This window comes from Alligator mississippiensis, chromosome 9, assembly GCF_030867095.1.
Source record: "Alligator mississippiensis isolate rAllMis1 chromosome 9, rAllMis1, whole genome shotgun sequence".
Lineage (NCBI taxonomy): Eukaryota > Metazoa > Chordata > Crocodylia > Alligatoridae > Alligator > Alligator mississippiensis.
In genome coordinates, this window is record NC_081832.1 from 41348480 (window position 1) to 41374967 (window position 26488).

The 26488-nt window shown below is 50.3% G+C and overlaps 2 protein-coding genes across 6 annotated transcripts in view; both read right to left on the bottom strand.

The window, feature by feature from the left end:
- The window catches only part of LOC102574276 (protocadherin gamma-A4), a 389584-nt gene that overhangs the window by 253549 nt on the left and 109547 nt on the right, over window positions 1–26488 (bottom strand). Inside the window, exon 1 of one of the 5 annotated variants that reach the window (XM_059733349.1) lies at window positions 17551–20192. The exons of 2 other annotated variants lie outside the window; for them this stretch is intronic. In XM_059733349.1, the coding sequence (XP_059589332.1) occupies window positions 17551–20001 (2451 nt within the window). In that variant the 5' untranslated portion in view covers window positions 20002–20192. Of the gene's footprint in view, window positions 1–5721; window positions 8394–13790; window positions 16452–17550; window positions 20193–26488 lie in introns of those variants that run through there. 2 more of the 5 variants (XM_059733345.1, XM_059733346.1) reach the window with 2 other exon arrangements.
- Window positions 432–4494, bottom strand: LOC102565453 (protocadherin gamma-A10). The gene has a single exon (XM_014608574.3). The coding sequence runs from the start codon at window positions 4413–4415 to the stop codon at window positions 1914–1916; it is 2502 nt and encodes an 833-aa protein (XP_014464060.2). The 5' UTR covers window positions 4416–4494; the 3' UTR covers window positions 432–1913.

Consider the following 26488-nt stretch of genomic DNA (forward strand, 5'->3'; position numbering starts at 1 on the left):
TACCTGTGAAACTATAACCCCAGCTAGTGTATATTGCCCACTTTAAATTTTCTTTTCTCTCAAGTCTATCTGATGATCACCGACACTATAGGAATCTTTCTTGACAACTAGTTAAAATTCCAATTTCCTGAATGTAACTGTAATTAAAAACTTGGCCATTGTCTCTTATATGCACCTCCCAAATGTAACTTGATGTGAAGAGGTTCCTCTTTTCCAAACAGGAAATCTCTCTCCAAACCTCATATCACTGCTCATGTGTCCCTGTAAGACACATCTTACCTCTGATACAAATATAAAGATGAAAAATGCAAATTATACAAGAGGCCAAATGCATCAAAACATACCTTTAACAATATGCAATGGTAAGTCTTAATACTTGAATTTACACTTGCAAAAAAAAAATGATACTACCAAACTATGATCCCAAATTTTAATGCCAAATACAAAACAACATTTCTGCATGTAACTAATTACTGTAAAATTATTAAGGATGGCTGAAATGTACAAACAATTTTTCCAGAAATACAAAATAGCATCACAAAGTCCCTTCTCCATCATAAAAGTAAGTCCCACATAAGGTTTATGTGTTTTGTTTAAGTTTTATGTGTTTTGGCTGTTACTGGTTTAAAAAAAAAATCAGATAATCATCCTTAAGGCCTATTAAGGCCTTTCCAGCAATGAGGGTCAAGAAGCACTGGCAGACTTTAGAGAGACAGGTTGTAGAATCTCTGTTACTAGAATTTTTTATGCACAGGTTAGAACAGTATTTACCCAGCAAATTTTGAAAAGGGCTGGTTCTACTCATGGTGCCTGTCACCGCTCTATACTTCTGATTCTTAGTAGCCCATATTAAAAAGTGGAAGGGATAGTAGTAGCAAGAGACATAACAAACACAGCCTAATGGTCCTTCTACATTTTGCACACCACTGACAGTAAATTCTCTTTGTAAGTTAACAATTCTAAGAACATAAGAAATATGAATCAGGAAAAGCAAATAATCTAGCATCAGAGATAAGTAAATTTCCCTGCCAGTTTGATTTTGATGCTGTTTTGACCTGTTTCAAGGTCAAAACAGCAAAATCAAAATGGAACAGATACAGTCGAAACAGCCTCAAAACAAAACAAGGCAATCCGAAATGTTTCGCTGTTTCACTTCTGTTCCCATGTTTTGCCCATAGACTATAATGGGGAAGGACAAAACAGCCTATAACTTTGTCATTTCTGGCCTGATTTTGACGACACTTGCAAGAATGGTAGCACCTTCTGAGTGCATGAAGCCTGCCAAGTTTGATAGATATAGATACAGGGGGTTCGGGAAAACTGCACCCCAAAGTTTTGAAAACAAAACTTGTGTCATATGTATGTGTTAAGCCACAGCAGGCTCAAAACTGCAGACATGCAGTTAATCAATAACCACAAAGGTAGACCTTGATGATCAGATCCCCTATAGCAGGGGTAGGCAACATTTTTGGGGCCAGAGTGCTGAAAAAGCCACAATGCCAACCTTGGAAGGTGCTGGAGGGTCAGCATGCCGGACCCCCGCGCAGCTCTTTGTAGCCTCCCAGCTGCAGCCAGCCCACGGAGCCCGGTGGACTTGCAACAGCGCTTGAAGCCTCCCAGCCGCCTGCTGAGAGCAGCATGGGCTCCATGGCTGGCAGCAGCTGCTTAGAGCCCGGACTGGTGGTGCTGTGCCAAGCAAGATGGCTTTGTATGCCATGCTCGGCATACGTGCAGGGGGTCGCTGACCTCTGCCCTGTAGTAAAGCCATGGACGCAAAGGAACGCGTGTCTTCAACATTCTTTCGAATCACACACAGAAAAGCCCTTTCCCTATGCAAGAATTGTCATAATATCTATGGCTACTCGTCCATACCAATTAAAAGGCACTCCTTTTATCAAATATAAATTCAGACACTAACAATGATCCGAAAGACAGAAACACCAGAATGTAAACAAGGGCAACAGAATACAAAAACGTCGGCTCACCTGCAGCGCAGCCTGGTCCGCCTCACACACCTTTGAATCCTTACCCACCGGGGCAGGCTCCTTGCCCTGTCCCGCCGGCGGCCGAGCCAGGGTGCCGGCAGAGCTGGGCGGGCCGAAGCTCCACTGGCTCTTCCTGGAGCCAGCCGTGAGAGACACGTCCTGGGAGTAGGAGTGCAGGAAAGCGCGGACGCCGTCGATGCCCGCGAAGTGCGAGACGGGCACCCCGGCCAGGGCGCCGCCGGCCGAGCCCAGCAGCTGCGCCTGCCGCCAGCGGCGCAGCCGCAGGCCCAGCAGCACGATGAGGAAGGCGAGGAAGAGGCACGACACGGCGGCCACGGCCACCACCAGGTACAAGGTGAGGCTGGCCTGCGCCTCGGCCGCCGGCGCCGCCAGGCTGCCCAGGTCGGCCAGCAGCTCGGGGATGCTGTCGGCCACGGCCACCGTGAGCGTGACGCTGGCCGACAGCGGCGGCTGCCCGTTGTCCCGCACGCCCACCACCAGGCGGTGCTTGAGCGCGTCCCTGTCGCCCAGGGCGCGCGCCGTGCGGATCTCGCCCGTGTGCACGCCCAGCGCGAAGAGCCCCGGCTCGCTGGCCTTGAGCAGCTCGTACGACAGCCAGGCGTTCTGCCCCGCGTCCGCGTCCACCGCCACCACCTTGGTCACCAGGTAGCCCGGCTCGGCCGAGCGCGGCGCCAGCTCCACGCCCGTCGAGCCGTCGCGGGGCGCCGCCGGGTACAGGATCTCGGGCCGGTTGTCGTTCTGGTCCAGCACCAGCAGCGTGACCGAGGCGCTGCTGCGCAGCGGCGGCGACCCGCCGTCCCGCGCCTCCACGGCGAAGCGGATCTCGCGCACCTGCTCGTAGTCCAGGGCGCGCAGCGCATGCACCGCGCCGCTCTCCGCCTGCACCGACAGCCACGACGACAGCGGCGCGCCCTGCAGCTCGCCCTCCGCCAGCCAGTACGTCACCCGGGCGTTGTCGCCCCAGTCCGCGTCGGCCGCCCGCGCGCAGAACACCGAGGCGCCGCGGGCGTTGTTCTCGCTCACCCACACGCTGTAGGCCGCCTGGCTGAAGGCCGGCGCGTTGTCGTTCACGTCCGACACCTGCACGGCGATCGTCGTGGCGGACCACAGCGGCGGCGCCCCGCGGTCCCGGGCCGTGACCGTCACGTTGTAATCCGCCACCTGCTCCCGGTCCAGGTCCCTGGCCGTCACCAGGCTGTAGTAGTTGTCCACGGATTTCTGCAGCCGGAAGGGGACGTGGTCCGGGATGGTGCATGTGACGGCGCCGTTCTCTCCGGCGTCCTGGTCCTGCACGATCAAGAGGGCGATCACGGTTCCCGGCGGGGAGTCCTCGGGGACGGAGCTGAGCAGGGAGGTGATCCTGATCTCGGGGACGTTGTCGTTCAAGTCGCTGACAGAGATCACGACCTTCGATGTGTCGAAGAGGCCTCCGCCGTCGTGTGCCCGAACCTCCATTTCATATAATGTGGATTCCTCGTAGTCCAGGTTCCTGAAGACCATTATATCTCCGGTCCTAGAGTCCAGCTGGAATACTTGGGAAGCCTGGTCTGTGATTTGTGAGGAGTATATCACGTCTCCGCTAACTCCTTCGTCCAGATCCGTGGCTTTCACTGTAGCCACCGTGGTCCCGACGGGCACGTTCTCCCGCACGCTCACGCGATAGAGCGGCTGGCTGAACACGGGCGCGTTGTCATTGGCATCGAGCACCACCACGTGGATCCGCGCCGTGCCGGAGCGGACCGGATCTCCGCCGTCAGTGGCGGTGAGGATGAGGTCGTGAGCAGCCTGCTGTTCCCGGTCCAGGGGCTTCTCCAGCACTAATTCGGGGTATTTAAAGCCCCCAGATGCAGTTTGCACTTTCAGGGAGAAATGTTTGTTACTGCTCAGTTTGTAGCTCTGGAGAGAATTAGTCCCCAAGTCAGGATCCTGAACATTGCGGAAGGGAAACCGGGATCCTGGGGCTGTTGTCTCACTGACTTTTAGCTCCATTTCCCCTGTTTGGAAGTTGGGAGCGTTGTCGTTAATATCTACGATTTCAACTTCCACTCCATACATCTTCATGTCATGCTGCACTATAACCTCGCAGTTCAGCAGACACTTCTCAGCCCGGCCGCACAGCTGCTCCCTGTCTAGCCGCTCCGCCGTGATTAAATGGCCGCTCTTTACATTCAAAGCGAAATACTGCGTCCTACCTCTGGAAACCACGCTCACGCCGCGCTCTGACAGCTCCTTGGCCTCCAGTCCCAGGTCCTGCGCGATGTTGCCCACGAAAGAGCCTTTTTGCATTTCCTCGGGGATCGAGTAGCGAATCTGCCCGGCCGCAGCGGCCCCGCACACGGTCAGCACCACGCAGCACAGCACGGCTCGCCCTGCGCAGCGCCGCAGCCCTTGTGCTCCGGAACTGGCCATGGCGATCCGGAGGATCCACTGCCTCTCCGCCGCCGAGCGCTGCTGCTTGGAGATGATGTTGTCCGATTGTTTCTGACAATATCAGGTGCTAATTTTTCAGCCGATTTTCGCGAATAGCCTGCACCGAGAGTCAGTCCTGAGCAAGTGAAAGTCTGAGCTCTCTGTGCTCCGAGCTGTGCGGGGCGGCGCTGGGCTGGCTGGATCTCTCGGCGCATTTCTCTCCCTGATTGGTGAACAGCGGCGCTCAGAGTCTCAACCAATAATTGCAGCAGCTTGTTAATGTGCTTTCAATTCTACAGGTGCTTCTTTCTCGTGGGAAATTAACTCACCTGATTTTCCACCATGCCCTTCCTCACTGTGTTCCACGGAGTACGTGAGATACATTTCCTATTTCAGGATTCTTCTTTCGTATTTTTTTAAACATAAAGTCTCTTGGGGATACTGTACCACATGAGTAAGGGCTGCTATGAAATAAATCGTATTGGGTCATTTTCTGATGTGTCAGTCTTGCAATCCTTTACTCATACTTCCTATTTTGAGAAGCTATTAGCTCCTTGGGAACGGAAAGAAAAATGTCATATAGCCAAACCCGCTATAAATAGATCTATTTAAATGAGAGAAAGGATCTTCTTCTTTTGTGGTTGAAGGGACTATGTGGTCACCTGGAAACAAAAAAGCTAGCTGTCCAAGTCTGGGTGTGGACAAGTGGTTCTAAATCTTCGTTTCTGACAGAACGAGAATCAACTGTCTCAAGTTGCAGCAGGGGAGATTTAGGTTAGAAAGTATGAAAAAAATCTTACTCTAAGGGTAGTAAAACACTGGCACAGGTTATCTAGAGGGGTAATAGAATCTCCATCCTTGGAAGTTTTTAAAACTCAGCTAGATAAATCTTTGGCAGGAATGATGGTGTTGAGGGTGGTGGGGCTTTGAGCAGGGGGTTAGACTAGATGAGGCCCTGGAGTCCCTTTCAACCCTAATTATCTATGATTCTATGATATGAAGGCAGATTTAGTTGCTAGGGCACTGGACGGGCCCTAAAATATAGAGATTTTTCTCTTACAAATCTTTCCCTTGAGTTCAGAACCTTACCGCTTCTCCGGTGACTTGTCTACACACTCAATCCCGCCCAGATAACGCGATAAGAATACATTGGCGCTATTCGTGGTGCCTGCTTAGATACAATCCAGAATAACACCTACAAAAAGACAGTATCCTAATGGGCTCCCATACCACATAACAAGGAAGCTGAGCGCCTACTGTCTTTCAAAAAGGATAATCCGATATAAGCAATGAAAATAGAACTCACCGCATCGAGGATCTCTAATTCAGATTTCAAGTCACTACATCCATTGCTCATAAGTAACGTCCCAGATCTGTCCCTGCACAGAATGTCCTCTGCTACAGGGGCACGCGGCTGCAGGACAGAACATTCTCCTCCCTTCGACTCAGAGGACAAACACAGCTGGTAGGAGTAGGGCAAAGTGCCGTCTTCGTAGGTCGGCGGGAACCAGGGGCCGCGCTCGGAAGCAGGGGCCGGGCCCAAGCACGGGAGCAGGCGGGGAGGCCTTGACCCCCGCAGTCTGTCCAGGACGGCCAGGGCGACGGCCAGGAGGAGCAGGAAGGAGACGAGAGCCAGCGCCAGCACCAAGTAGAACTGCAGGGCGGCCGCCGAGTCCGAGGCCCCGGCCGCCTCGGCCTCGGCCAGCTCGGGAAGCGCCTCGCGCGCGCTCTCGGCCACCACCACCTGCAGCGTGGCCGTGGCCGACAGCGGCGGCTGCCCGTTGTCCTTCACCACGGCGAGCAGGCGGTGCCGGGCGCCGTCGCCGTCGGCCAGGGCGCGCGCCGTCCGCACCTCGCCGCTGCGCAGCCCCACCGTGAAGAGCGCCGGCTCGGCCGCCGCCACCAGCTCGTACGACAGCCAGGCGTTGTGGCCCGAGTCCGCGTCCACCGCCACCACCTTGGTCACCAGGCAGCCCGCCGCGGCCGAGCGGGACACCACCTCGACGGCGCCCGGCGCGGGGTACAGGATCTCGGGCGCGTTGTCGTTCCGGTCCAGGATGAACAGGCGCACCGTCACCCTGCTGCTCAGCGCCGGCGACCCGCCGTCTCGCGCCTCCACTTCCACCCGCAGCTCGCGCAGCTGCTCGTAGTCGAAGGAGCGCTGCGCCACCACGGCCCCGCTCTGCGCCTGCACCGACACGTGGGCCCAGGCCGGCGCCCCCGCCGCGCTCCTGTCCCCGCCGCCGCCGCCGCCGCCGCCGCCGCCGCCGCCGCCGGGGCTGACCAGCGAGTAGGTGACTCGGCCGTTGCGGCCCAGGTCGGGGTCCGAGGCTCGCACGCGGAGAAGCGAGGCCCCCGCCGGGTTGTTCTCCGCCACGTAGGCGCTGTACGACGCTTCCTCGAAGAGCGGCGCGTTGTCGTTGACGTCCGAGACCTGCAGCCGGACGGTCTGGGTCGTGGCGAGCGGCGGAGCGCCCTTGTCCGTGGCCGTGACCGTGACGTTGTAGTCGGGGCTGAGCTCTCTGTCCAGGGCGCCGGCCGTCACCAGCTTGTAATAGTTCTTGGAGGACGACACCAGCTTGAAGGGCAGGTTGTCCGGAATGCGGCAGGCCACCTCTCCGTTTTGTCCGGAATCCGGATCATTGACATGGATCAGCGCGATCACGGTGCCGGGCTGGGAGTCCTCGGGGACGGGGCTGGACACGGAGGTGAAGGTCACCTCGGGCGCGTTGTCGTTCTCGTCCAGAATCTCTATTTTCACATTGGCGGAGGACGACAGACCACCCCCGTCCATGGCTTCCACCTTCATTGTGTAGCTGTTCTTCTCCTCAAAATCCAGAGTCTCCTTTATTGTAACGCTTCCGTTGCCCGGATCTAAACTGAACAGGTATTTTGCTTTCTGTGGGAGGCTGCTGAACACGTAAATGATTTCCGCATTCGAACCTTCGTCTTCATCGGTGGCTTTCACGTTCAGCACAAAGGAGCCTCTTGGCAGATTTTCCTTCAGTTTGGCTTTGTAGACCTCCTGGGTGAAGACGGGCGGATTGTCATTGGCGTCAGTGACATTAATTCTGATTTCAGTGCTCCCGGTTTTGACTGGTTCCCCGCCATCTACTGCAGACAATACTAGTTTAAGAGTTTTCTTTTCTTCTCTGTCCAAATATTTCTGCAATACTAATTCTGTGTATTTTTTGCCATCCGGATTTTCCTTCATTTCCAAGGCAAAATAATCGTTTGGACTGAGCTGGTAGCTATGTAAAGAATTAGTCGCAGCATCTGGATCCTGAGCAGGTTCTAAGGGAAATCGCGCCCCCAGTGGTGCCGATTCAGGGATTTCTAAATTCATCTTGCTTTTAGTGAATCGCGGCGGATTGTCGTTAATGTCCTGGACTAGGACAGTCACGTGAAAAACATTCAAAGGATTTTCAACCACAACTTCCAAGTTCAGGAAGCAAAGGGCTGCTTCCCCGCAAATGTCCTCTCGGTCTATCCGGTCACTCACATACAGGTTCCCGTTTTCGTCCTTCACAGTGAAGTGTTGTCTTCTGGCAGCAGAAATAAGCCGGAGCCTGCGATCGGGCAGTTCTTTTACACTCAGCCCCAGATCCTTAGCGAGATTGCCCACGAGGGACCCTTTGGGCATTTCCTCGGCGATCGAATAGCGAATCTGCGCCGAGACCGTCCCGCAGAGCAGAGACAGCAAGAAGGGACAGAGCAGTACCTGCCGCTTGGTCGCCCGGCCGCTCTGTCTGAGCCCGCTTGCCAGCTCAGTCCCTCTCCATCTTGGAGTTTCGCTGCCCTGTCTGCTCTGAATCGAATCGCACTTCCACATTTCCTCAGGCTGCAAGAATCCCTGTTTGACTTGCAAATAGAGCCCAGCCGCCGCTGGGTTTTATACCTGCAATCCGAGAGATACACGGCGTCTCTGCTCCGTATCCTCCGAGATCTGCGCGGTGCGACTGAGCGATCGCAGCACTGAGGCTCTGATAGATCCCCGGCCCCAGCGCGGCTCCGTACTGGCCAACAGCGGCACTCAGAGTCTCCGCTGGCAAACTGCAGGCTCAATGATCCACAGAAAACAATGCAGAAGGCCGTTATGAGAGGAACTACACTTTTTTTCCCCCTGAATATTTTGTATTTATGAAAAGAGAACTTTTTTTATTGACAAGGGGAGCCTCGGTAGGACAGGCGAAAAAACCCAAAGAATTAATTGTGGGACAGAGCAACGTTAAAGATTGTTTCGGTGTTAGAATATATCAACGTTACAGAATCGATGGTTTGATAAAAATAATATAAAAAAAAAGTTTAATAGACTTTCGATAATTTTGCTCGGGATAACCAGGAGCAGTGAAACCAAGAGACGCAGGCCCGTAACTCTGTCTGTTACTTACCAAGGGGATATAATGGTATTTTCATCTACAGTTAAAAATAACTGTTGACAGAATGAGGAAGCAACTAAGACCACTCTTATTACCTTTCTACCACTTGGACAGAGCCCGACATATCTCACTCCAATTTTTTTTCAGAATTAAAAGATATATTCGAAACTGATGTAACACTTCGAACATGTCTGTAGCAATACAGGAATGATTTTCAGGTCTAGGCAATGAGCCTTATGTCTTGAGGTCTAGATTTTTTCTACGCTCAACCCTGAAGTTCTCTCTAAGTCTCTCAGGCCCGTGTTTTTTAACGTGGATACTTTAAGGAAAATTAAGTCCTTAATTCGAAAAACAAGTGGGCTGGTGTTCCACGAAGTGCAACAAGGCTTCTTTTGGACTTCAGTGGGGCTTTTTCTAGCTTCCAGCTGTGAAAATAAGACGGTTTACAGGCAGTCATCGGATTTACCACACAATTGGTTCCTCAAAATCCCTCTTAAGTCCAAACGTTGTAACTCGGGACCAATTTTCTCATAAGAAACAATGTTATAAATGGGGGATTGGTTCCTGAACCAAGGCCCGATACCCAATTTTCACCAAAAATACCCCAGAATTTTGTACTCCATCAATTATAGATGAGAAATATAGCTACATTAATGCATTTATATTGTAAATACCAATCATATTGATTTGGAAGGACTTATTTGAGGTGACTTTGCTGGACTTTTTGAAGGGCTCCTGGTTGGACTTTTGGAAGGGTTCTTGGCTGAAGTCTTCTCAAGAGTCTTGGCTGCAAGTTTTTCTGGAGTCTTGTCTGCTTTCTTAAAGAAAGTGTCCAAGGACGTTTGGACAGATGTTCTCCAGAAAGATGAGCGAGGCAGCTAATTTGTTCGCTGGCGTGGTGTCCCATCCGATCAAGCATTGTAAAGTCGAAACTGACGTCATAAAGTTGAAACAAGGTGGCAATTTATAAACGTTGTAAGTGTGAAACGTTGTAACTCGAAAGGTTGTAAATCAAGGACTGCCTGTATTTAAGTAAATAAACTCTGTGCTAAATTTGCACAATCCAAGTTTCTAAAAAAGCTGGCTTATGCATCTCTGTCTTGTCTGACCTGTCCCATTTTTGAAGTGGGGATAATATGTTTTTCTATACCGACACCACTTATTTAAGACTTAGAATCAAAGAATAAAAAAAAATAGGGATGGGGCTAGAAGAGTCATCTGTAAGTCATTTTAATTCAACCCTCTGCCCATGAGGTCCATCACTGTGCAAACCATCTCAGAAAAAGCCATTATCCCAGTACAACATAGAAGTGTTTTATATGCAACCGAAAAGCCACTAAAGTCAGTGGAAAGAAATCTTTCAGTCACCTTCACTGTCTTTCTTACCCTTTCAAGGGTTTCTAAACTCTTCCAAATACTAGGTGAGAAGTACTACTTAAACACGACGGATAAGGAGGGCAGTCCATCAAACAGAAAATAATAGTAAAAAAATATGACTAGGTCGTTTTTTCTCCGCATGTATTCAATAATTCAGGTCAGATTCTCAACAGCAGGCTACACAGGGAATAAATTCGAATCTTTCTGAGAGAATGATTAGGCTATTCAAATAAGAAAAATCACCTGGAACCCAATCAGAAAGTAATGTCTCCTAATTTGTTTCTTCCGAGTTAACCATGGACACGGAGAGTGTTCTTTTTTTCCTTTTTACCTAAGGGGGAGACAGTAAATTCTGATGTAGATGGCAAGATCCGGAAGAAAATTAAACTGCATGCAAAAAGCCCTACAGAGGCATATGTGAAGTGCCGCTTCTGCAACACCAGAAAATGGCCACTAATGAAGGAGACCATGTCGAAAACAGCTCTCTTCACTGACCATATACAACTTGTCCATTCAAATTTAATCTTTTTTCAATAATATTTGCCTGAGAAAAAAATAGGAGTCACCATTTTGTGACTGACTCTTGCAGATATAATCTGCACGGGCTATTGTCACTACTAAGGACAGATAGTACATATCATAGAAGAATAGAAAGTTAAGGTTGGAAGGGACCTCAGCAGGTGATCTAGTCCAACCCCCTGCTCAAAGCAGGACCACCCATAACTTGATCATCCCAGCCAAAGATTTGTCTACCAGGGTTTTGTAAACCTCCAAGCATGGAGCTTCCACCACCTCTCTGAGTAACCTGTTTCAGTATTTTACTACCCTCCTAGTGAGAAAATTCTTTCTAATATCTAACTTAAACTTCCTTTGCTGCAACTTGAGACCATTGGTCCTTGTTCTGTCATCTGCCACCACTGAGAATAGTCTAGCTAAATTCTTTTTCCTCTGGTAGTAAAAAATGCTATTAAGTCCCCACACAGTCTCCTCTTCTATAGACTAAATAAGCTAAGTTTCTTCAGTCTTTCCTCATAAGTTCCCCAGCCCCCTCACCATTTTCACTGACCTCCTCTGGACTCTCCAAATTGTCCCCATCCTTTCTGTAGTGAGGGGCTCACAAATGAACACAGTACTCCACATGTGGGCACACCAGTACTGAATAGAAAGGAATAATCATTTCACTTGATCTACTGGCAACATACCTACCAATGCAGCCCAGTATGCTGTTCGTTGTCTTTGCAACAAGGGCGGACTGTTGGATTATATTCAGTTTATTGTCCACTGTAAACCCCAGGTCCTTTTCTGCAGAGCTGCTGCCCAGCCAGTCAGCCCCAGCCTATACTGGTGTATGGGATTGTTTCATCCTAAGTGCAGGACTTCACACTTGTCCTTATTGAACCTCATGAGATTCCTTCTGGCTCAATCCTCCAATTTGTCCAGGTAGCTCTGAATCCTAGCCCTACCCTCCAGCATATCTACTGCTCCCCGCAGCTTAACTTGCTGAGGGTGCACTCTAAGCCATCTTCCAGGTCACCGATGAAGATATTAAACAAAGCCAGTCCCAGGACTGACCCCTGGCACACTCCACTCGATACTGGCTGCCAACTAGACATTGAGCCATTGATTATTACTATGCTCTGAGCCCCATGCCCCAGCCAGTTTTCGATCTACCTTACAGTCCATCCATCCAATCAATCCGTACTTCCTTAGCTTGCCTAAGAGAAGACTGTGGGAGACCGTATCAAAAGCCTGGTTAAAATCGAGGTACAACACATCCACCGGTCTTCCCTCATCTGCAGAGCCAGTTACCTCATTATAGAAGGCAATCAGGTTGGTTAGGCATGACTTGCCCCTGGTGAACCCATGCTGACTGTTCCTAATCACCATTTTCTCCTCCAAATGCTTAGAAATGGATTCCTTGAGGATCTGCTCCAGGATTTTTCCAGGGACTGAGTTGAGGCTGACTAGTCAGTAGTGCCCTGTATCTTCTTTCATCCCTTTCTTAAATATGGACACTATGTTTGCCCTTTTCCTGTAATCCAGAACCTCTCCTGATCACCACGAATTTTCAAAGATGGTGGCCAATGGCCCTGCAGTCACATTAGCCCATTCCCTCATGACCCTCGGGCGCATCCCATCTGGCCCCATGGACTTGTATGCGTCCAGCTTTTCTCAGTAGTCCTCTGCTCACAGCAAAATACCAACTCAAAATATGTTATCTACAGGCTAGTAACCACGTTACCATATTTGGTTTCAGAACTTCTATTTTTTCCTAACAATATCTATGAAAATATTTTCCTTAATAATACTTATTCAAATATTATAGTTTATGTTATAAAGTTCAATCAGTCCTTTATTTGTCACAAAGCCTAAAAGAACACAAGACAGACAAATACTATTCCTTCTTAAGGATAATATAGACTTTGTCTTAGTGTCCACATTTTGTAACTGTGGTATCTGCAGTACATAACAATAAAACATATTTCATATATCTATGGAATAGAATTAATTTTACATGAAAAATTTCCTTCTCTGGAAGTTGGAAAATGCACATTTAAAAGCAGATCATTCTGTTACTGTTGTTTCTATTATAATATGAAGACTGCACTTTCTAAATTCGTTTTACTGTGCATTCAAAATTGAAAACACTAATGAAAATTCCACAAAGTTTCTTAATCTCCTACTTCAACCACTCAATAGTTCTTATCACATAAATCTAAAAAAGAAAAAAAAGAATAAAAACATGTATAACTTTCCAATACAGGATTAGTGGTAAATAAATTAAAATATGATTACACAGATGAGACTGCTTCAGAAAAAACACTGCATGTATTTCTTTCCTCACACCAAAACACATTGCCCCCTTTCTTTTCACTGTACACTTCCAGTTAAAAGCCAAAGAGTCCACAGATTATAGCTTTTATTCACCAAACGCCTGACCTCTAAAATCAGATAATTATAGGTTGTTAAATATTAAAGATGATCTTATTTGAAAGAAAAAAAAGGTTAAGTAAATTCACCAAAGCTCATGCATTCAGGATTTGCTTAATGAGACTCTTCTACCTAACAGCTGTATAATGTGTAAAAATAACCGCTCAAACTGCTCAAAAGGTATGAAAATACTGTTTTGGAAACCAAGACTTAAGTAGGGCAGAAGGCCCAAAGAGGCGAGATATTAATTACTGCACATCGATAGGATCTTGATTAAGTCAAAATATTAAACAGAAAGATGATTTTCTAGACTAAGGAAGGGCTTCAATATCACCAGTAAAACTGACTTCCAAAAAAAAATAATTAAAACATATTAAGCTCTCTACATAACACATTCACATGATTCAATAGAGAGAGTAGATTCCAATGACCATTGACCCAATATGATTTCATATACAAATATATATTTTTAAATATAATAAAGAAAGTTGGATAATTTTTAAAAAGCGATAAATCCTTTCTGTTCTCATGCCTGAACTGGACATGCTGAAGTCAAGATGTCAAGGAATCAAAGACTTCCTTCTTCCCATTCATTCATTAAAAATAAATTTAGACACTAACAATGATCCGAAAGACAGAAACACCAGAATGTAAACAAGGGCAACAGAATACAAAAACCTTGGCTCACCTGCAACGCTGCCTGGTCCCCCTCACACACCTTTGAATCCTCAACCACCAGGGAAGGCTCCTTCCCCTGTCCCGCCGGCGGCCGAGCCAGGGTGCCGGCAGAGCTGGGCGGGCCGAAGCTCCACTGGCTCTTCCTGGAGCCGGCCGTGAGAGACACGTCCTGGGAGTAGGAGTGCAGGAAAGCGCGGACGCCGTCGATGCCCGCGAAGTGCGAGACGGGCACCCCGGCCAGGGCGCCGCCGGCCGAGCCCAGCAGCTGCGCCTGCCGCCAGCGGCGCAGCCGCAGGCCCAGCAGCACGATGAGGAAGGCGAGGAAGAGGCACGACACGGCGGCCACGGCCACCACCAGGTACAAGGTGAGGCTGGCCTGCGCCTCGGCCGCCGGCGCCGCCAGGCTGCCCAGGTCGGCCAGCAGCTCGGGGATGCTGTCGGCCACGGCCACCGTGAGCGTGACGCTGGCCGACAGCGGCGGCTGCCCGTTGTCCCGCACGCCCACCACCAGGCGGTGCTTGAGCGCGTCCCTGTCGCCCAGGGCGCGCGCCGTGCGGATCTCGCCCGTGTGCACGCCCAGCGCGAAGAGCCCCGGCTCGCTGGCCTTGAGCAGCTCGTACGACAGCCAGGCGTTCTGCCCCGCGTCCGCGTCCACCGCCACCACCTTGGTCACCAGGTAGCCCGGCTCGGCCGAGCGCGGCGCCAGCTCCACGCCCGTCGAGCCGTCGCGGGGCGCCGCCGGGTACAGGATCTCGGGCCGGTTGTCGTTCTGGTCCAGCACCAGCAGCGTGACCGAGGCGCTGCTGCGCAGCGGCGGCGACCCGCCGTCCCGCGCCTCCACGGCGAAGCGGATCTCGCGCACCTGCTCGTAGTCCAGGGCGCGCAGCGCATGCACCGCGCCGCTCTCCGCCTGCACCGACAGCCACGACGACAGCGGCGCGCCCTGCAGCTCGCCCTCCGCCAGCCAGTACGTCACCCGGGCGTTGTCGCCCCAGTCCGCGTCGGCCGCCCGCGCGCAGAACACCGAGGCGCCGCGGGCGTTGTTCTCGCTCACCCACACGCTGTAGGCCGCCTGGCTGAAGGCCGGCGCGTTGTCGTTCACGTCCGACACCTGCACGGCGATCGTCGTGGCGGACCACAGCGGCGGCGCCCCGCGGTCCCGGGCCGTGACCGTCACGTTGTAATCCGCCACCTGCTCCCGGTCCAGGTCCCTGGCCGTCACCAGGCTGTAGTAGTTGTCCACGGATTTCTGCAGCCGGAAGGGGACGTGGTCCGGGATGGTGCATGTGACGGCGCCGTTCTCTCCGGCGTCCTGGTCCTGCACGATCAAGAGGGCGATCACGGTTCCCGGCGGGGAGTCCTCGGGGACGGAGGTGAGCAGGGAGGTGATCCTGATCTCGGGGACGTTGTCGTTCACGTCGCTGACAGAGATCACGACCTTCGATGTGTCGAAGAGGGTTCCGCCGTCGTGCGCTTGCACCTCCATTTCATAGAATGAGGCCTCCTCGAAGTCTACTTTTTCTGCAGTTTTTATATCTCCAGTCCCGGAATCCAGATGAAATATTCGGGACGCCTGCTCTGTGATCTTCTGGAAAGTGTATATAACCTCTCCGTTAACACCTTCGTCCAGATCCGTGGCTTTCACTGTAGCCACCGTGGTCCCGACGGGCACGTTCTCCCGCACGCTCACGCGGTAGAGCGGCTGGCTGAACACGGGCGCGTTGTCATTGGCATCGAGCACCACCACGTGGATCCGCGCCGTGCCGGAGCGGACCGGATCTCCGCCGTCAGTGGCGGTGAGGATGAGGTCGTGAGCAGCCTGCTCTTCCCGGTCCAAGTTCTTTTCCAGCACTAGTTCAGCATATTTAATTCCGTCCGATCCTGTTTGGACATTGAGCGAGAAGAGCTCTTTACTGTTTAGCTGGTAAATCTGGAGAGAATTGATTCCCAAATCAGGATCCTGCGCATTGCGCAATGGGAACCGGGATCCTGGGGCTGTTGTCTCACTGACTTTTAGTTCCATTTCCCCTGTTTGAAAGCTGGGAGCGTTGTCGTTTATATCTACGATTTCGACTTCCACTCCATACATCTTCATGTCATGCTCCACTATAACCTCGCAGTTCAGCAGACATTTCTCAGCCCGGCCGCACAGCTGCTCCCTGTCTAGCCGCTCCGCCGTGATTAAATGGCCGCTCTTTACGTTCAAATCGAAATACTGCGTCCTACCTCTGGAAATCACACGCACGCCGCGCTCCGACAGCGCCTTGGCCTCCAGCCCCAGGTCCTGCGCGATGTTCCCCACGAAAGAGCCTTTCTGCATTTCCTCGGGGATCGAGTAGCGAATCTGCCCGGCCGCAGCGGCCCCGCACACGGTCAGCACTACGCAGCACAGCACGGCTCGCCCTGCGCAGCGCCGCAGCCCTTGTGCTCCGGAACTGGCCATGGCGACATGGAGGATCCACTGCCTCTCCGCCTCCGAGCGCTGCTTGAAGATGATCTCGGGCCGATCGCTTTTGACAGTATCAGGTGTTAACCCATCTGCCGGTTTCAGCGAATAGCCTGCACCGAGAGTCAGTCCTGAGCAAGTGAAAGTCTGAGCTCTCTGTGCTCCGAGCTGTGCGGGGCGGCGCTGGGCTGGCTGGATCTCTCGGCGCATTTCTCTCCCTGATTGGTGAACAGCGGCGCTCAGAGTCTCAACCAATAATTGCAGCAGTTTATTAATGTGCTTTCAATTCTACTACATATGCTTCTTTCTCGTGGTAAATTAACTCACCTGACTTTGCACCGTGCCCTTCCTCATCGTGTTCCACGGAGTACGTGAGATAAATTTTCCTCTTTCAGGATTGTGCTGTCTGATGTGTTTTTTTTACTTATAGCTTTTACTTAGACGCATTAAAGACAAAGTCTCATGGGAAAACTGTGTCACCTGGGTAACGGCTGCTACGAAATAGAAGGTATTGGATCACTTTTTTTTGTGTCAGCCTTGCAATCCTTTTCTCATAACTTCCGATTCTGAGACGCTATTAACTTCTTAGAAACGGAAAGAAAAGTGTCATATAGCCAAACCGCTATAAATAAATCTGTTTAAACGAGAGAAAAGATGTTCTTTTTTTTTTTGTGGCTGAAGGACCAGAGTCGCCACCTGGAAACAAAAAAGCTGGCAGTTCAATTCTGGGTGTGGACAAGTAATCCTAAATATCAGCTTCTTACAGAAAGAGGAGTAATGATTGCAAGTTGCAGCAAGGGAGGTTAGATAGTATGAAAAAAAATATCACTCTTAAGAGTTGTAAAACACTAGCACAGGTTACCCCTAGGGATAGCAGAATCTCCATCCTTGGAAGTTTTTAAAACCCAGATAGACAAAGCTTTAGCTGGAAAGATCTAGTTGAGGATGGTGCTGGTCTGAGCAAGAGGTTGGACTAGAAGACGTCCCTCTCAAGCCTTACTTGCTATGATTATATGAGATGAGGCGAGATTTGGTTGTTAGACCAATAGAGGGGGTGTAAAAATACGTAGGTTTTTGTCTTACAAATCTGTGCCGTGAGCACCCTATTTTACCACTTCTCCTGTGACTTGTCTACCCACTCGATTCCGCCCCGATAATGCAATCAGAATAAATTGGAGCGATTTCATTAGGTGGTAATTGCATTGATACACTCCAAAATAATGATGGATGATTATTATACTCCCATATCGCATAATCAGTAAGCTGAGCGTGTATTTTCTTTCAAAAAGGATAATCAGATATAAGCAATGAAAATAGAACTCACCGCATCGGCGATCTCTAATTCAGATTTCAAGTCACTACATCCATTGCTCATAAGTAACGTCCCAGATCTGTCCCTGCACAGAATGTCCTCTGCTACAGGGGCACGCGGCTGCAGGACAGAACATTCTCCTCCCTTCGACTCAGAGGACAAACACAGCTGGTAGGAGTAGGGCAAAGTGCCGTCTTCGTAGGTCGGCGGGAACCAGGGGCCGCGCTCGGAAACAGGGGCCGGGCCCAAGCACGGGAGCAGGCGGGGAGGCCTTGACCCCCGCAGTCTGTCCAGGACGGCCAGGGCGACGGCCAGGAGGAGCAGGAAGGAGACGAGAGCCAGCGCCAGCACCAAGTAGAACTGCAGGGCGGCCGCCGAGTCCGAGGCCCCGGCCGCCTCGGCCTCGGCCTCGGCCAGCTCGGGAAGCGCCTCGCGCGCGCTCTCGGCCACCACCACCTGCAGCGTGGCCGTGGCCGACAGCGGCGGCTGCCCGTTGTCCTTCACCACGGCGAGCAGGCGGTGCCGGGCGCCGTCGCCGTCGGCCAGGGCGCGCGCCGTCCGCACCTCGCCGCTGCGCAGCCCCACCGTGAAGAGCGCCGGCTCGGCCGCCGTCACCAGCTCGTACGACAGCCAGGCGTTGTGGCCCGAGTCCGCGTCCACCGCCACCACCTTGGTCACCAGGCAGCCCGCCGCGGCCGAGCGGGACACCACCTCGACGGCGCCCGGCGCGGGGTACAGGATCTCGGGCGCGTTGTCGTTCCGGTCCAGGATGAACAGGCGCACCGTCACCCTGCTGCTCAGCGCCGGCGACCCGCCGTCTCGCGCCTCCACTTCCACCCGCAGCTCGCGCAGCTGCTCGTAGTCGAAGGAGCGCTGCGCCACCACGGCCCCGCTCTGCGCCTGCACCGACACGTGGGCCCAGGCCGGCGCCCCCGCCGCGCTCCTGTCCCCGCCGCCGCCGCCGCCGCCGCCGCCGCCGGGGCTGACCAGCGAGTAGGTGACTCGGCCGTTGCGGCCCAGGTCGGGGTCCGAGGCTCGCACGCGGAGAAGCGAGGCCCCCGCCGGGTTGTTCTCCGCCACGTAGGCGCTGTACGACGCTTCCTCGAAGAGCGGCGCGTTGTCGTTGACGTCCGAGACCTGCAGCCGGACGGTCTGGGTCGTGGCGAGCGGCGGAGCGCCCTTGTCCGTGGCCGTGACCGTGACGTTGTAGTCGGGGCTGCGCTCTCTGTCCAGGGCGCCGGCCGTCACCAGCTTGTAGTAGTTCTTGGAGGACGACACCAGCTTGAAGGGCAGGTTGTCCGGAATGCGGCAAGTGACTTCGCTGTCCCCTCCACCGTCTCGGTCTCGTGCTTTGATCAGCGCGATCACGGTGCCAGGCTGGGAGTCCTCGGGGACGGGGCTGGACACGGAGCTGAAGGTCACCTCGGGAGCGTTGTCGTTCTCGTCCACAACCTCGATCTCCACTTTGCAGTGGGTCACCAGGCCGCCGCCGTCCTTTGCTTCCACTGCCAAAGTGTAGGCTGCTGTCTCCTCGAAGTCCAGCGGCTCCCTCACCGTGATCCTCCCCGTTTCCGCCTCCAGGCTGAATTTCTGGCCCGCGGTTTCCAGTGTGTTGCTGAACCCGTAGGTGACATGCGCATTGGCGCCCTCGTCGCTGTCCGAGGCGTTCAGCTGGAGCACGAGGGAGCCCGCGGGGGCGCCCTCCCGCACGCGCCCCTTGTAGACGTCCCGGGTGAAGACGGGCGCGTTGTCGTTGGCGTCGGTGACGTTGACCCAGACGCGAGCCGTGCCGGTTCTGGCGGGCTGCCCCCCGTCCACTGCCGTGAGGACCAAGTGCAGCCCGGGCTGCCTTTCCCGATCCAGAGGCTTCTGCAGCACCAGCGCCGCGTACTTGTTGCCGTCCTGGCTCTCCCTGACCTCCAGCACGAAGTTGGCGTTGGAGCTGAGCTGGTAACTCTGCAGGGAGTTGGAGCCCACGTCCGGGTCCTGGGCATTTCCGAGGAGAAAGCGGGCTCCTGGCAGCGTGAATTCATTGATCTCCAGTGTGTTGTTATCTCGTAGGAAGCGCGGCGCGTTGTCATTGATGTCCTGGATGTCGACGTTGATGTGGAAAACGTTCAGTGGATTTTCCACCACGGCTTCGAAAGCGAGAGCGCAGAGCGGGGCCTTGCCGCAGATGTCCTCCCGGTCTATCCGGTCACTCACGTACAGGTTCCCGTTTTCGCCCTTCACCGTGAAATACTGCTTCTCCGAGATGACACGGAGCCTGCGATCGGGCAGTTCTCCCACACTCAGTCCCAAATCCTTGGCGAGATTGCCCACGAGGGAGCCTTTGGGCATTTCCTCGGGGACCGAATAGCGAATCTGCGCCGAGACCGCCCCGCAGAGCAGAGCCAGCAAGAAGGGAAAGGACAGTACTTGCCTCCCGGCCTCCCGGCCGCTCTGGCTGTGTCCGGCTTCCATTCCCGTCTCCCGGAGAACGCTGTCCTGCTTCTTTCTTTTCTCCGTGTCGATCGTGTTAAGCTGTTAGAAATCCCAGCCAAGAGACAGGAAGCACGGCACAGGCGAGAGCACTAGGTCCAGGTTCCCTGCTCAGTCTCTGTCCCGAGCGCCTTGCTGTGCTTTCCTCTTCTGGGCGGACCCCGAAGGTCTCTCTGCTTTGCTTGCTTCCTGCGCTGCGCTGTCTGAGCAAGCGCACTGCAGGAGGCTCCAATGGATGTATCGCAGTCTGCAGCGCCGCTCCGTATTGGCCAACAGCGGCACTCGGAGTCGCAGTCGGGGAACTGCAGTGATCTGAGCAGGCGCCGCTGTGGCTTCACTGACAATAGAGCAAAAAGGCAGATTCAGAGTGTATTGACAAGTGAAGCCATTGTCGTGCAGGGCAAAGGCTTTGCCTCAGAACGTAAATGCCAGCTTGGAATTATTTTATTATGTGTGTGTAATGCGTAGTTGTCGGTTTAGTATTACTCTGAAAATCAGTCGTGCTTTCCTGTTTCTTTGACTTAATTTATCCATAGACATATATTAATGTGTAATTAAAGACAAGATTTGCCAGGACTTTTAACCCTTGCCCTTGCTCGGTTTCACACAAACGCGTGTCACCCAACAATTAGAAGTGGTGGACAAACCTTTTAGGTATGTATGACGCCTTGCTGTGAGTTATAAATATCTGGGAAAATCCATATTCCCATTTCCGCCTTGAGCCCTATATTCCTTTTTGGTTTGTTTTTTGTGTCAGAATTATCTGCGTTCTCACAGTATCCTTAGATATCTTAATACCAATAGGAATGTTTTCCATTTTTTGCAAACTGTACTATAATTACAGTCAGCATTTGTGTCCTTCATCCGGACCCGAACCAGCAAAACGGGAACCCTACATTTTAGATATCAAAACAATATCAAGCGGCCAGTCTTTTATAGCAATTTTTACGTGCTCAAGGGAAAATACATTCAGTGCTGGAAATGCGTCGCAAAGGATATTTTAGACCCTTAATTCCTTCCTTAGATATATTAGCATAAATATATCATGATCCCTGTCACACCTTGTCAATTTGAAATGCTGGGAAAAGAGTCCTCCACTGCCTAGTTGGCGGTGTAAATAGATCCTTATTTGCCTTAATGTCATGGATATGGATTGTTCGTATATGTTCCATTCTATAATTTCGGGGAGGCATACATTTAGACTGATACAGTGATACGTAGCTTAGTTTCTCTAGAAATATTAGTTCCTAAAACCATAGCCAGACTTCTTCGTATTTCTAAGTAGCGTCAGCTCAGCATTCTGCTCGAGTCTGAGATACCTTCGATTAAAATAAATAACTCGAAGCACTTCTGGGTGCTAATATTCATAGCAGTTCACAGAACTAAAAGCAGGCAAGAGAGTAAGGTGATCGGAGGCACCGCCAGGCGGATCTCGCACACCAGCTCTTTGTCGTTCACGTCGTTGACAAGAGATCACGATCTTCGACTTGTCAAAGAGGCCTCCGCCATTCTGGTCACCCTTAGTGTAAAGAAGTTCTTCCTTACATCTAACCTGAAACCAACCTTAACAGTTTATGGACAGTGCTCCTTATCCTCCCCTTGGGTGCCCTAGTGAACTGAACAGGTTTTCTCCCAGCTCCTGATATTCACCCCTTACATACTTACAGATGACCAGCAAGCCTCCTCCCCCCACCCCTTAGTCTTCTCTTTCCTGGGCTGAATAGTCCCAGATCCCTTAGTCTTTCCTCATGAGGTTTGCCCTCCAGGTCCTTAATTATTTTTGCAGCCCTTCTCTGGACCCTTTCAAAATTCTCTATATCTTTTTTGAAGTGCAGCGCCCAGAACTGGACATAGTACTTCAGCTGGGGTCTCACCAGTGCTGAGTAGAGAGAAAGTACCACTTCCTTAGCTCTGCTTGTGATACATTGGCTAATACATCCCAGTATGCTATTAGCTCTGTTGTGTCCAGCATTGCATTGGCGGCTCATGTTTATCCTGTGATCAACCATAACCCTGAGGTCCGTTTCAGCCATCGTGCTGGCCAGGACATCTCCTCCTAACTTGCATTCACATCTGCAAACAGAATCATTTGTGAAAAGTACCATGAGCACCAAAAACAACTCCATCATAATTTCATAGACTCTAAAATAGTTTTTTGAAAAAGTGCAGTGAAAATCACTTTGGCTGACAAGGAATAAGCATTACATCAATCCCATATTGATAAGTCTAATAGAAGAACTCTATGACAATACAAATAGTGGAGTCCTGCTTGACAAAAACATTGTGGAGTGGTTTGCAACACCAAGGCTGTGGAGTACACCAAGGCTGTGTTCTCTCAACATACTTATTGAATTTATATTTGGAACAAATCATGTCAGATTCCTTAGATAACTTCACTCAAGCCGCGTCAGTTGGAGGACAAGCTTCGTACAGCCAAGCTCTCCATTGCCACTGAATTTGCAGCGAGGAGAATACCGTGACCACCACCTCATTAACCTCAAAAAGGCCTTCAGCCAACAAGGACACTGCTCCAGAGAAATAGATTGCACTTTTGAAAGAGGCACCCGGATACCATGTGAAGATTTACTGCGGTATAAAAAGAAAATCCCCACAAATCGCACAGGATTAGTTATGACATATCACCCTTCCCTGTAACCTACAGAAAAAATCTTCAAACAACTGCAACCCAGACTAGAGGAAGACTCAATTCTTAAAAAGATCTTTCCAGAACCACTCGTCCTAGCCTTCAAACGAGCACTGAACCTTGCTAACCTCATCACCAGAAGCATAATCCCTATGACCCAAACCACACTGCAAAATGGATCGAGACCATGCCAGGACAAGAAATTCAAAACCTGACAACATATCTCCACCACCCCAACTATAAGTACACCCCACAACAGAACTATCACCATTCTCTTACAGCTGCACCTCCAGAAATGTTCTGTATCTCATCCAGTGCACCAAATACCCTGAGGGAAAATATGTTGGAGAAACCAAACAACAACTGCACACCAGAATGAATGCATAGCGAAAATCTATCAAAGACAAGAATACCCAACTACTTGTGGGTGCACACTTCTCACAGGACAATCATTCCCTCTCCAGTCTCTCAGTTCTAATCCTCAAAGGGAACTGACAAAACACCTTTCGTAGATGAGCCTAAGAACTTCATTTCATAAATGTACGAGATACAAAAAATCATGGACTCAATATAGACATTGGTTTTATATCATTTTACAACCTGCCTGACTTCTGATTCACCAGGTGCCTGCCTGACAGCCTCTTTTCTACCTTGCATTCTATCACTGCACTGTCTCCCTTCATCCGTTTTCTCCCTGCTCTCTTCCCCCTCCCCTTGCCCACTCTGCTTCACCTCTCCGCCTCATCTTTTGTCTTTCTAATTCTATTTACATTTTCACTGACATCCTGCCACACTTTTATCTTCTTTCGTTTCTTGGAGTCTCAGAACAGGAGAGAGTCCCCATTCCTGAAGAAGGGTGACTGAGCCCGGAAGCTTGCCAAGAATTTTTTCCCCAGTACTCAGTTGGTCTAATATAAGATATCACATCTACACAAAGAACCTTGCCTGCCAGTTGGAGGACAAGAAATTAGCAATCTTTGTTTTACTGATGACATTGATCTAATAGTTGGAACTCCAGAAGAGCTTAAGGAAATAACAGAAAGGCTATATATAAGGCTACAAAGAGAAATGGAATACAAATTAGTGTGGATAAGAGCAAAATAATGATAACATCAGCCAGTAGCAATGATGATGGATCAGTAAAAATTGGTAACGATAAGCTAGAAAAAGTAATACACTTTGATGCAACCATCACAGAAGATGCTACCTGAAATAGGAGTAAAAACAGGAATAAACATCACCATTGGACGACTAACAAGGTGATGAAAACATGGAGTAGCAGCAACATCAACATGAAAATGAAACTCCACCTGTTATGTGCTGTTGCCATTTTAACAATGCTTTATGGCTGTGAGACCAAGACACTCACTAGGACTATGGAAAAATAAATTGCAACCTTTGAAATGTAGTGGTTTAAAGGTCTTCTATTCATACCCTACACTGCACACAGAACAAATTAATCTGTGAAAGATCAAATTGGACAAGAAGTCGGTAAATATGAACCCTTACCTGAAATCAGAAGAAGAAAGATACAGTGGTTTGGACATGTAACAAGAATGCCCAGAACCCTGACCAACATTATTGTACAGGGTGCTGTGGATGGATGAAGAAGAGGAGGAAAACCTAGGACAAGCTGAACCACCAACATCAAAGACTGGGTGGGATTAAAATTGATGGATTGGACAAGGATTGCAAAAGACTGGGAAGAATGGGGGAAAGTTATTGCTACATCTAAGGTTCCCCAATCTTGTTGCAGCCTCAGGACTGACTTGACTTGAAAATAGGTGGCGTCCTTGAACATCTTAACTGAAGTGGAAGCTGTATATCATTACTAGATTTAAAATGTGAAAAAGGAATATTTGTATACTGATATATATTTGTACACAAGTTGAACACAGCACATAGACACAAATATATACCAGGTATGCTGCAGTGATATTAATTTGATAATTTACAGAGGCACATAATTAATATCAGGATTATTCTATGTAGTATGCACCTGTAGTCACCTCACTTACACTTTGCTTACCATTTCATCTGTTTCTGGACACTTTGTAATATTGCAAACTCTTTTCCCCAGCTTAGAATATTTAAAATGGCCCCAACAGTTAATGCTCTAAGGATGACTCCAGATGTTAGAAGATTGTAAGTGTTCTGGGAGCCGGTCCAGCTGGTCCAGAAAGCGGTGTTGGTAAGTGAAATAGGATCATCAGGCAGGCGAGTGGATGGAGAGGCTGGGACAGAGTATTGGTTGCAACGAGATTTTACTTATGCCTCTGTTGACACTGGCGTAGATGATGAACGATTGCTTGGTTACAGACAACAGGTAACGAGTAACGTAACAGATAACAGGTAACAGGGTAACGCAACACGACGAGTCGACAATTCGTGAATGCAGCGAGCATGCAATGGGAACGGGGTACGTCTGGAAGGTCGACGATGGGGAGACATTGGAGGGTGATCAGGCCACCAACTTGCCTCTGAGGTTTTCCCTGAGGTCTCCAACTTGGGCGGAAACTGCTTTAACCTTTTATACGGCTAGCGAGCCAATAGCTAACTGCTAAAGAAGAAGAATTTACAACCGACCAATGGTGGTGCACGTGTCTGCATAGAGTTGGCGGGAACTTTTCTCTGTGCAGTAACTTTCCACTGAGATGTAGCATTTAGCTGCTAGACACTGACATAGCGGAATTTTCCATGGTGGCACATGTAATGGAATTTTCCACAGAGGGCAGATCAAAGAGGAACCGCCAACTAAGGTGCCTGACAGTTTATATGGGGCATGCCCATATTAGGTGGCAACATCAGTTGCTCGGGCGGGGTTTTGTTGCTCGCTCAATCTATTGTGACAGGAGCATTTAACTATGTCGGGGACTCGCCTATGACATGCCCCCTTGCTCATGGCACAATAGATACACGAGTTTGAATTAGACTGCTGCTTCGTCTACGAGCTCGTCGTTTTCAAGGGAATCTGGCAAACGGGTATATACAAAGGTGGATAACGAGATAAGTTCGTCATTAATAAATCAGATTAAACAACAACTAATGCAAACGCAAATACACATAACTAGATTAATTATGAAAAGTTCAACTACAAGGGCTCCGGTTGGTGTCATAGTGATGTCACATGTCGATGTTCGCGGTAGCGCTCTCCCTGTCGGTCCGGGCTCACGAGCAATGAGCGTCGTGTGTTTCAGAGTTTGGTGGGCGCCTCTGAAAGACAACTTTTAGACAGCTACGTTGTCCATGAACTCGTCAGCTTCAGGAAATTCTGGCAAACGAGTATACACAAAAGAAGATACCTTCTCTAAATGGTTTTGAATTAACTGTACAACACAACATCCCATACAAATGATCAGTGCAATCGCTATAAACAGTAATAACACAGTGATAAGTGGGGTTAACAAATGCATGAGCCAGGAAGACGTATCTCATCCCATCCAATTAAAGAAGTCAGCTAACCATCCTTTTCCTAATTCCGCCATCTTATTCGTATCCATTGCAATCTTTCTTATCGTTGCTATTTGTTGTTCTAATGGCACAGAAACTTACCGGATACTGATACAACAATGGGTTGTGGATAAATTGAGGTATTGGCAGAGGCCAACTTTTGTTGTATTAGTATGGCATCTAGGGCTAGCCTATTTTGTATCGTCATATGTGATGTGGCTTGCAATTGTTGATTTATTAAGGAAAATCCCTTAGCGGTGTTGTTGGCTAGTCGTTCAATTTGTTCAGCCAACTGTGCTATAGCTATTCTTGTCTTGCCTATACCTAGTCCTCCCCAACCAAAAGAACCCTCAAATGTCCACTGTAAGAATTTTA

Coding starts and splice junctions, on each gene's coding strand:
- LOC102565453 (XM_014608574.3), bottom strand. CDS start 4,415: ATGGCCAGTTCCGGAGCACAAGGGCTGCGGCGCTGCGCAGGGCGAGCC.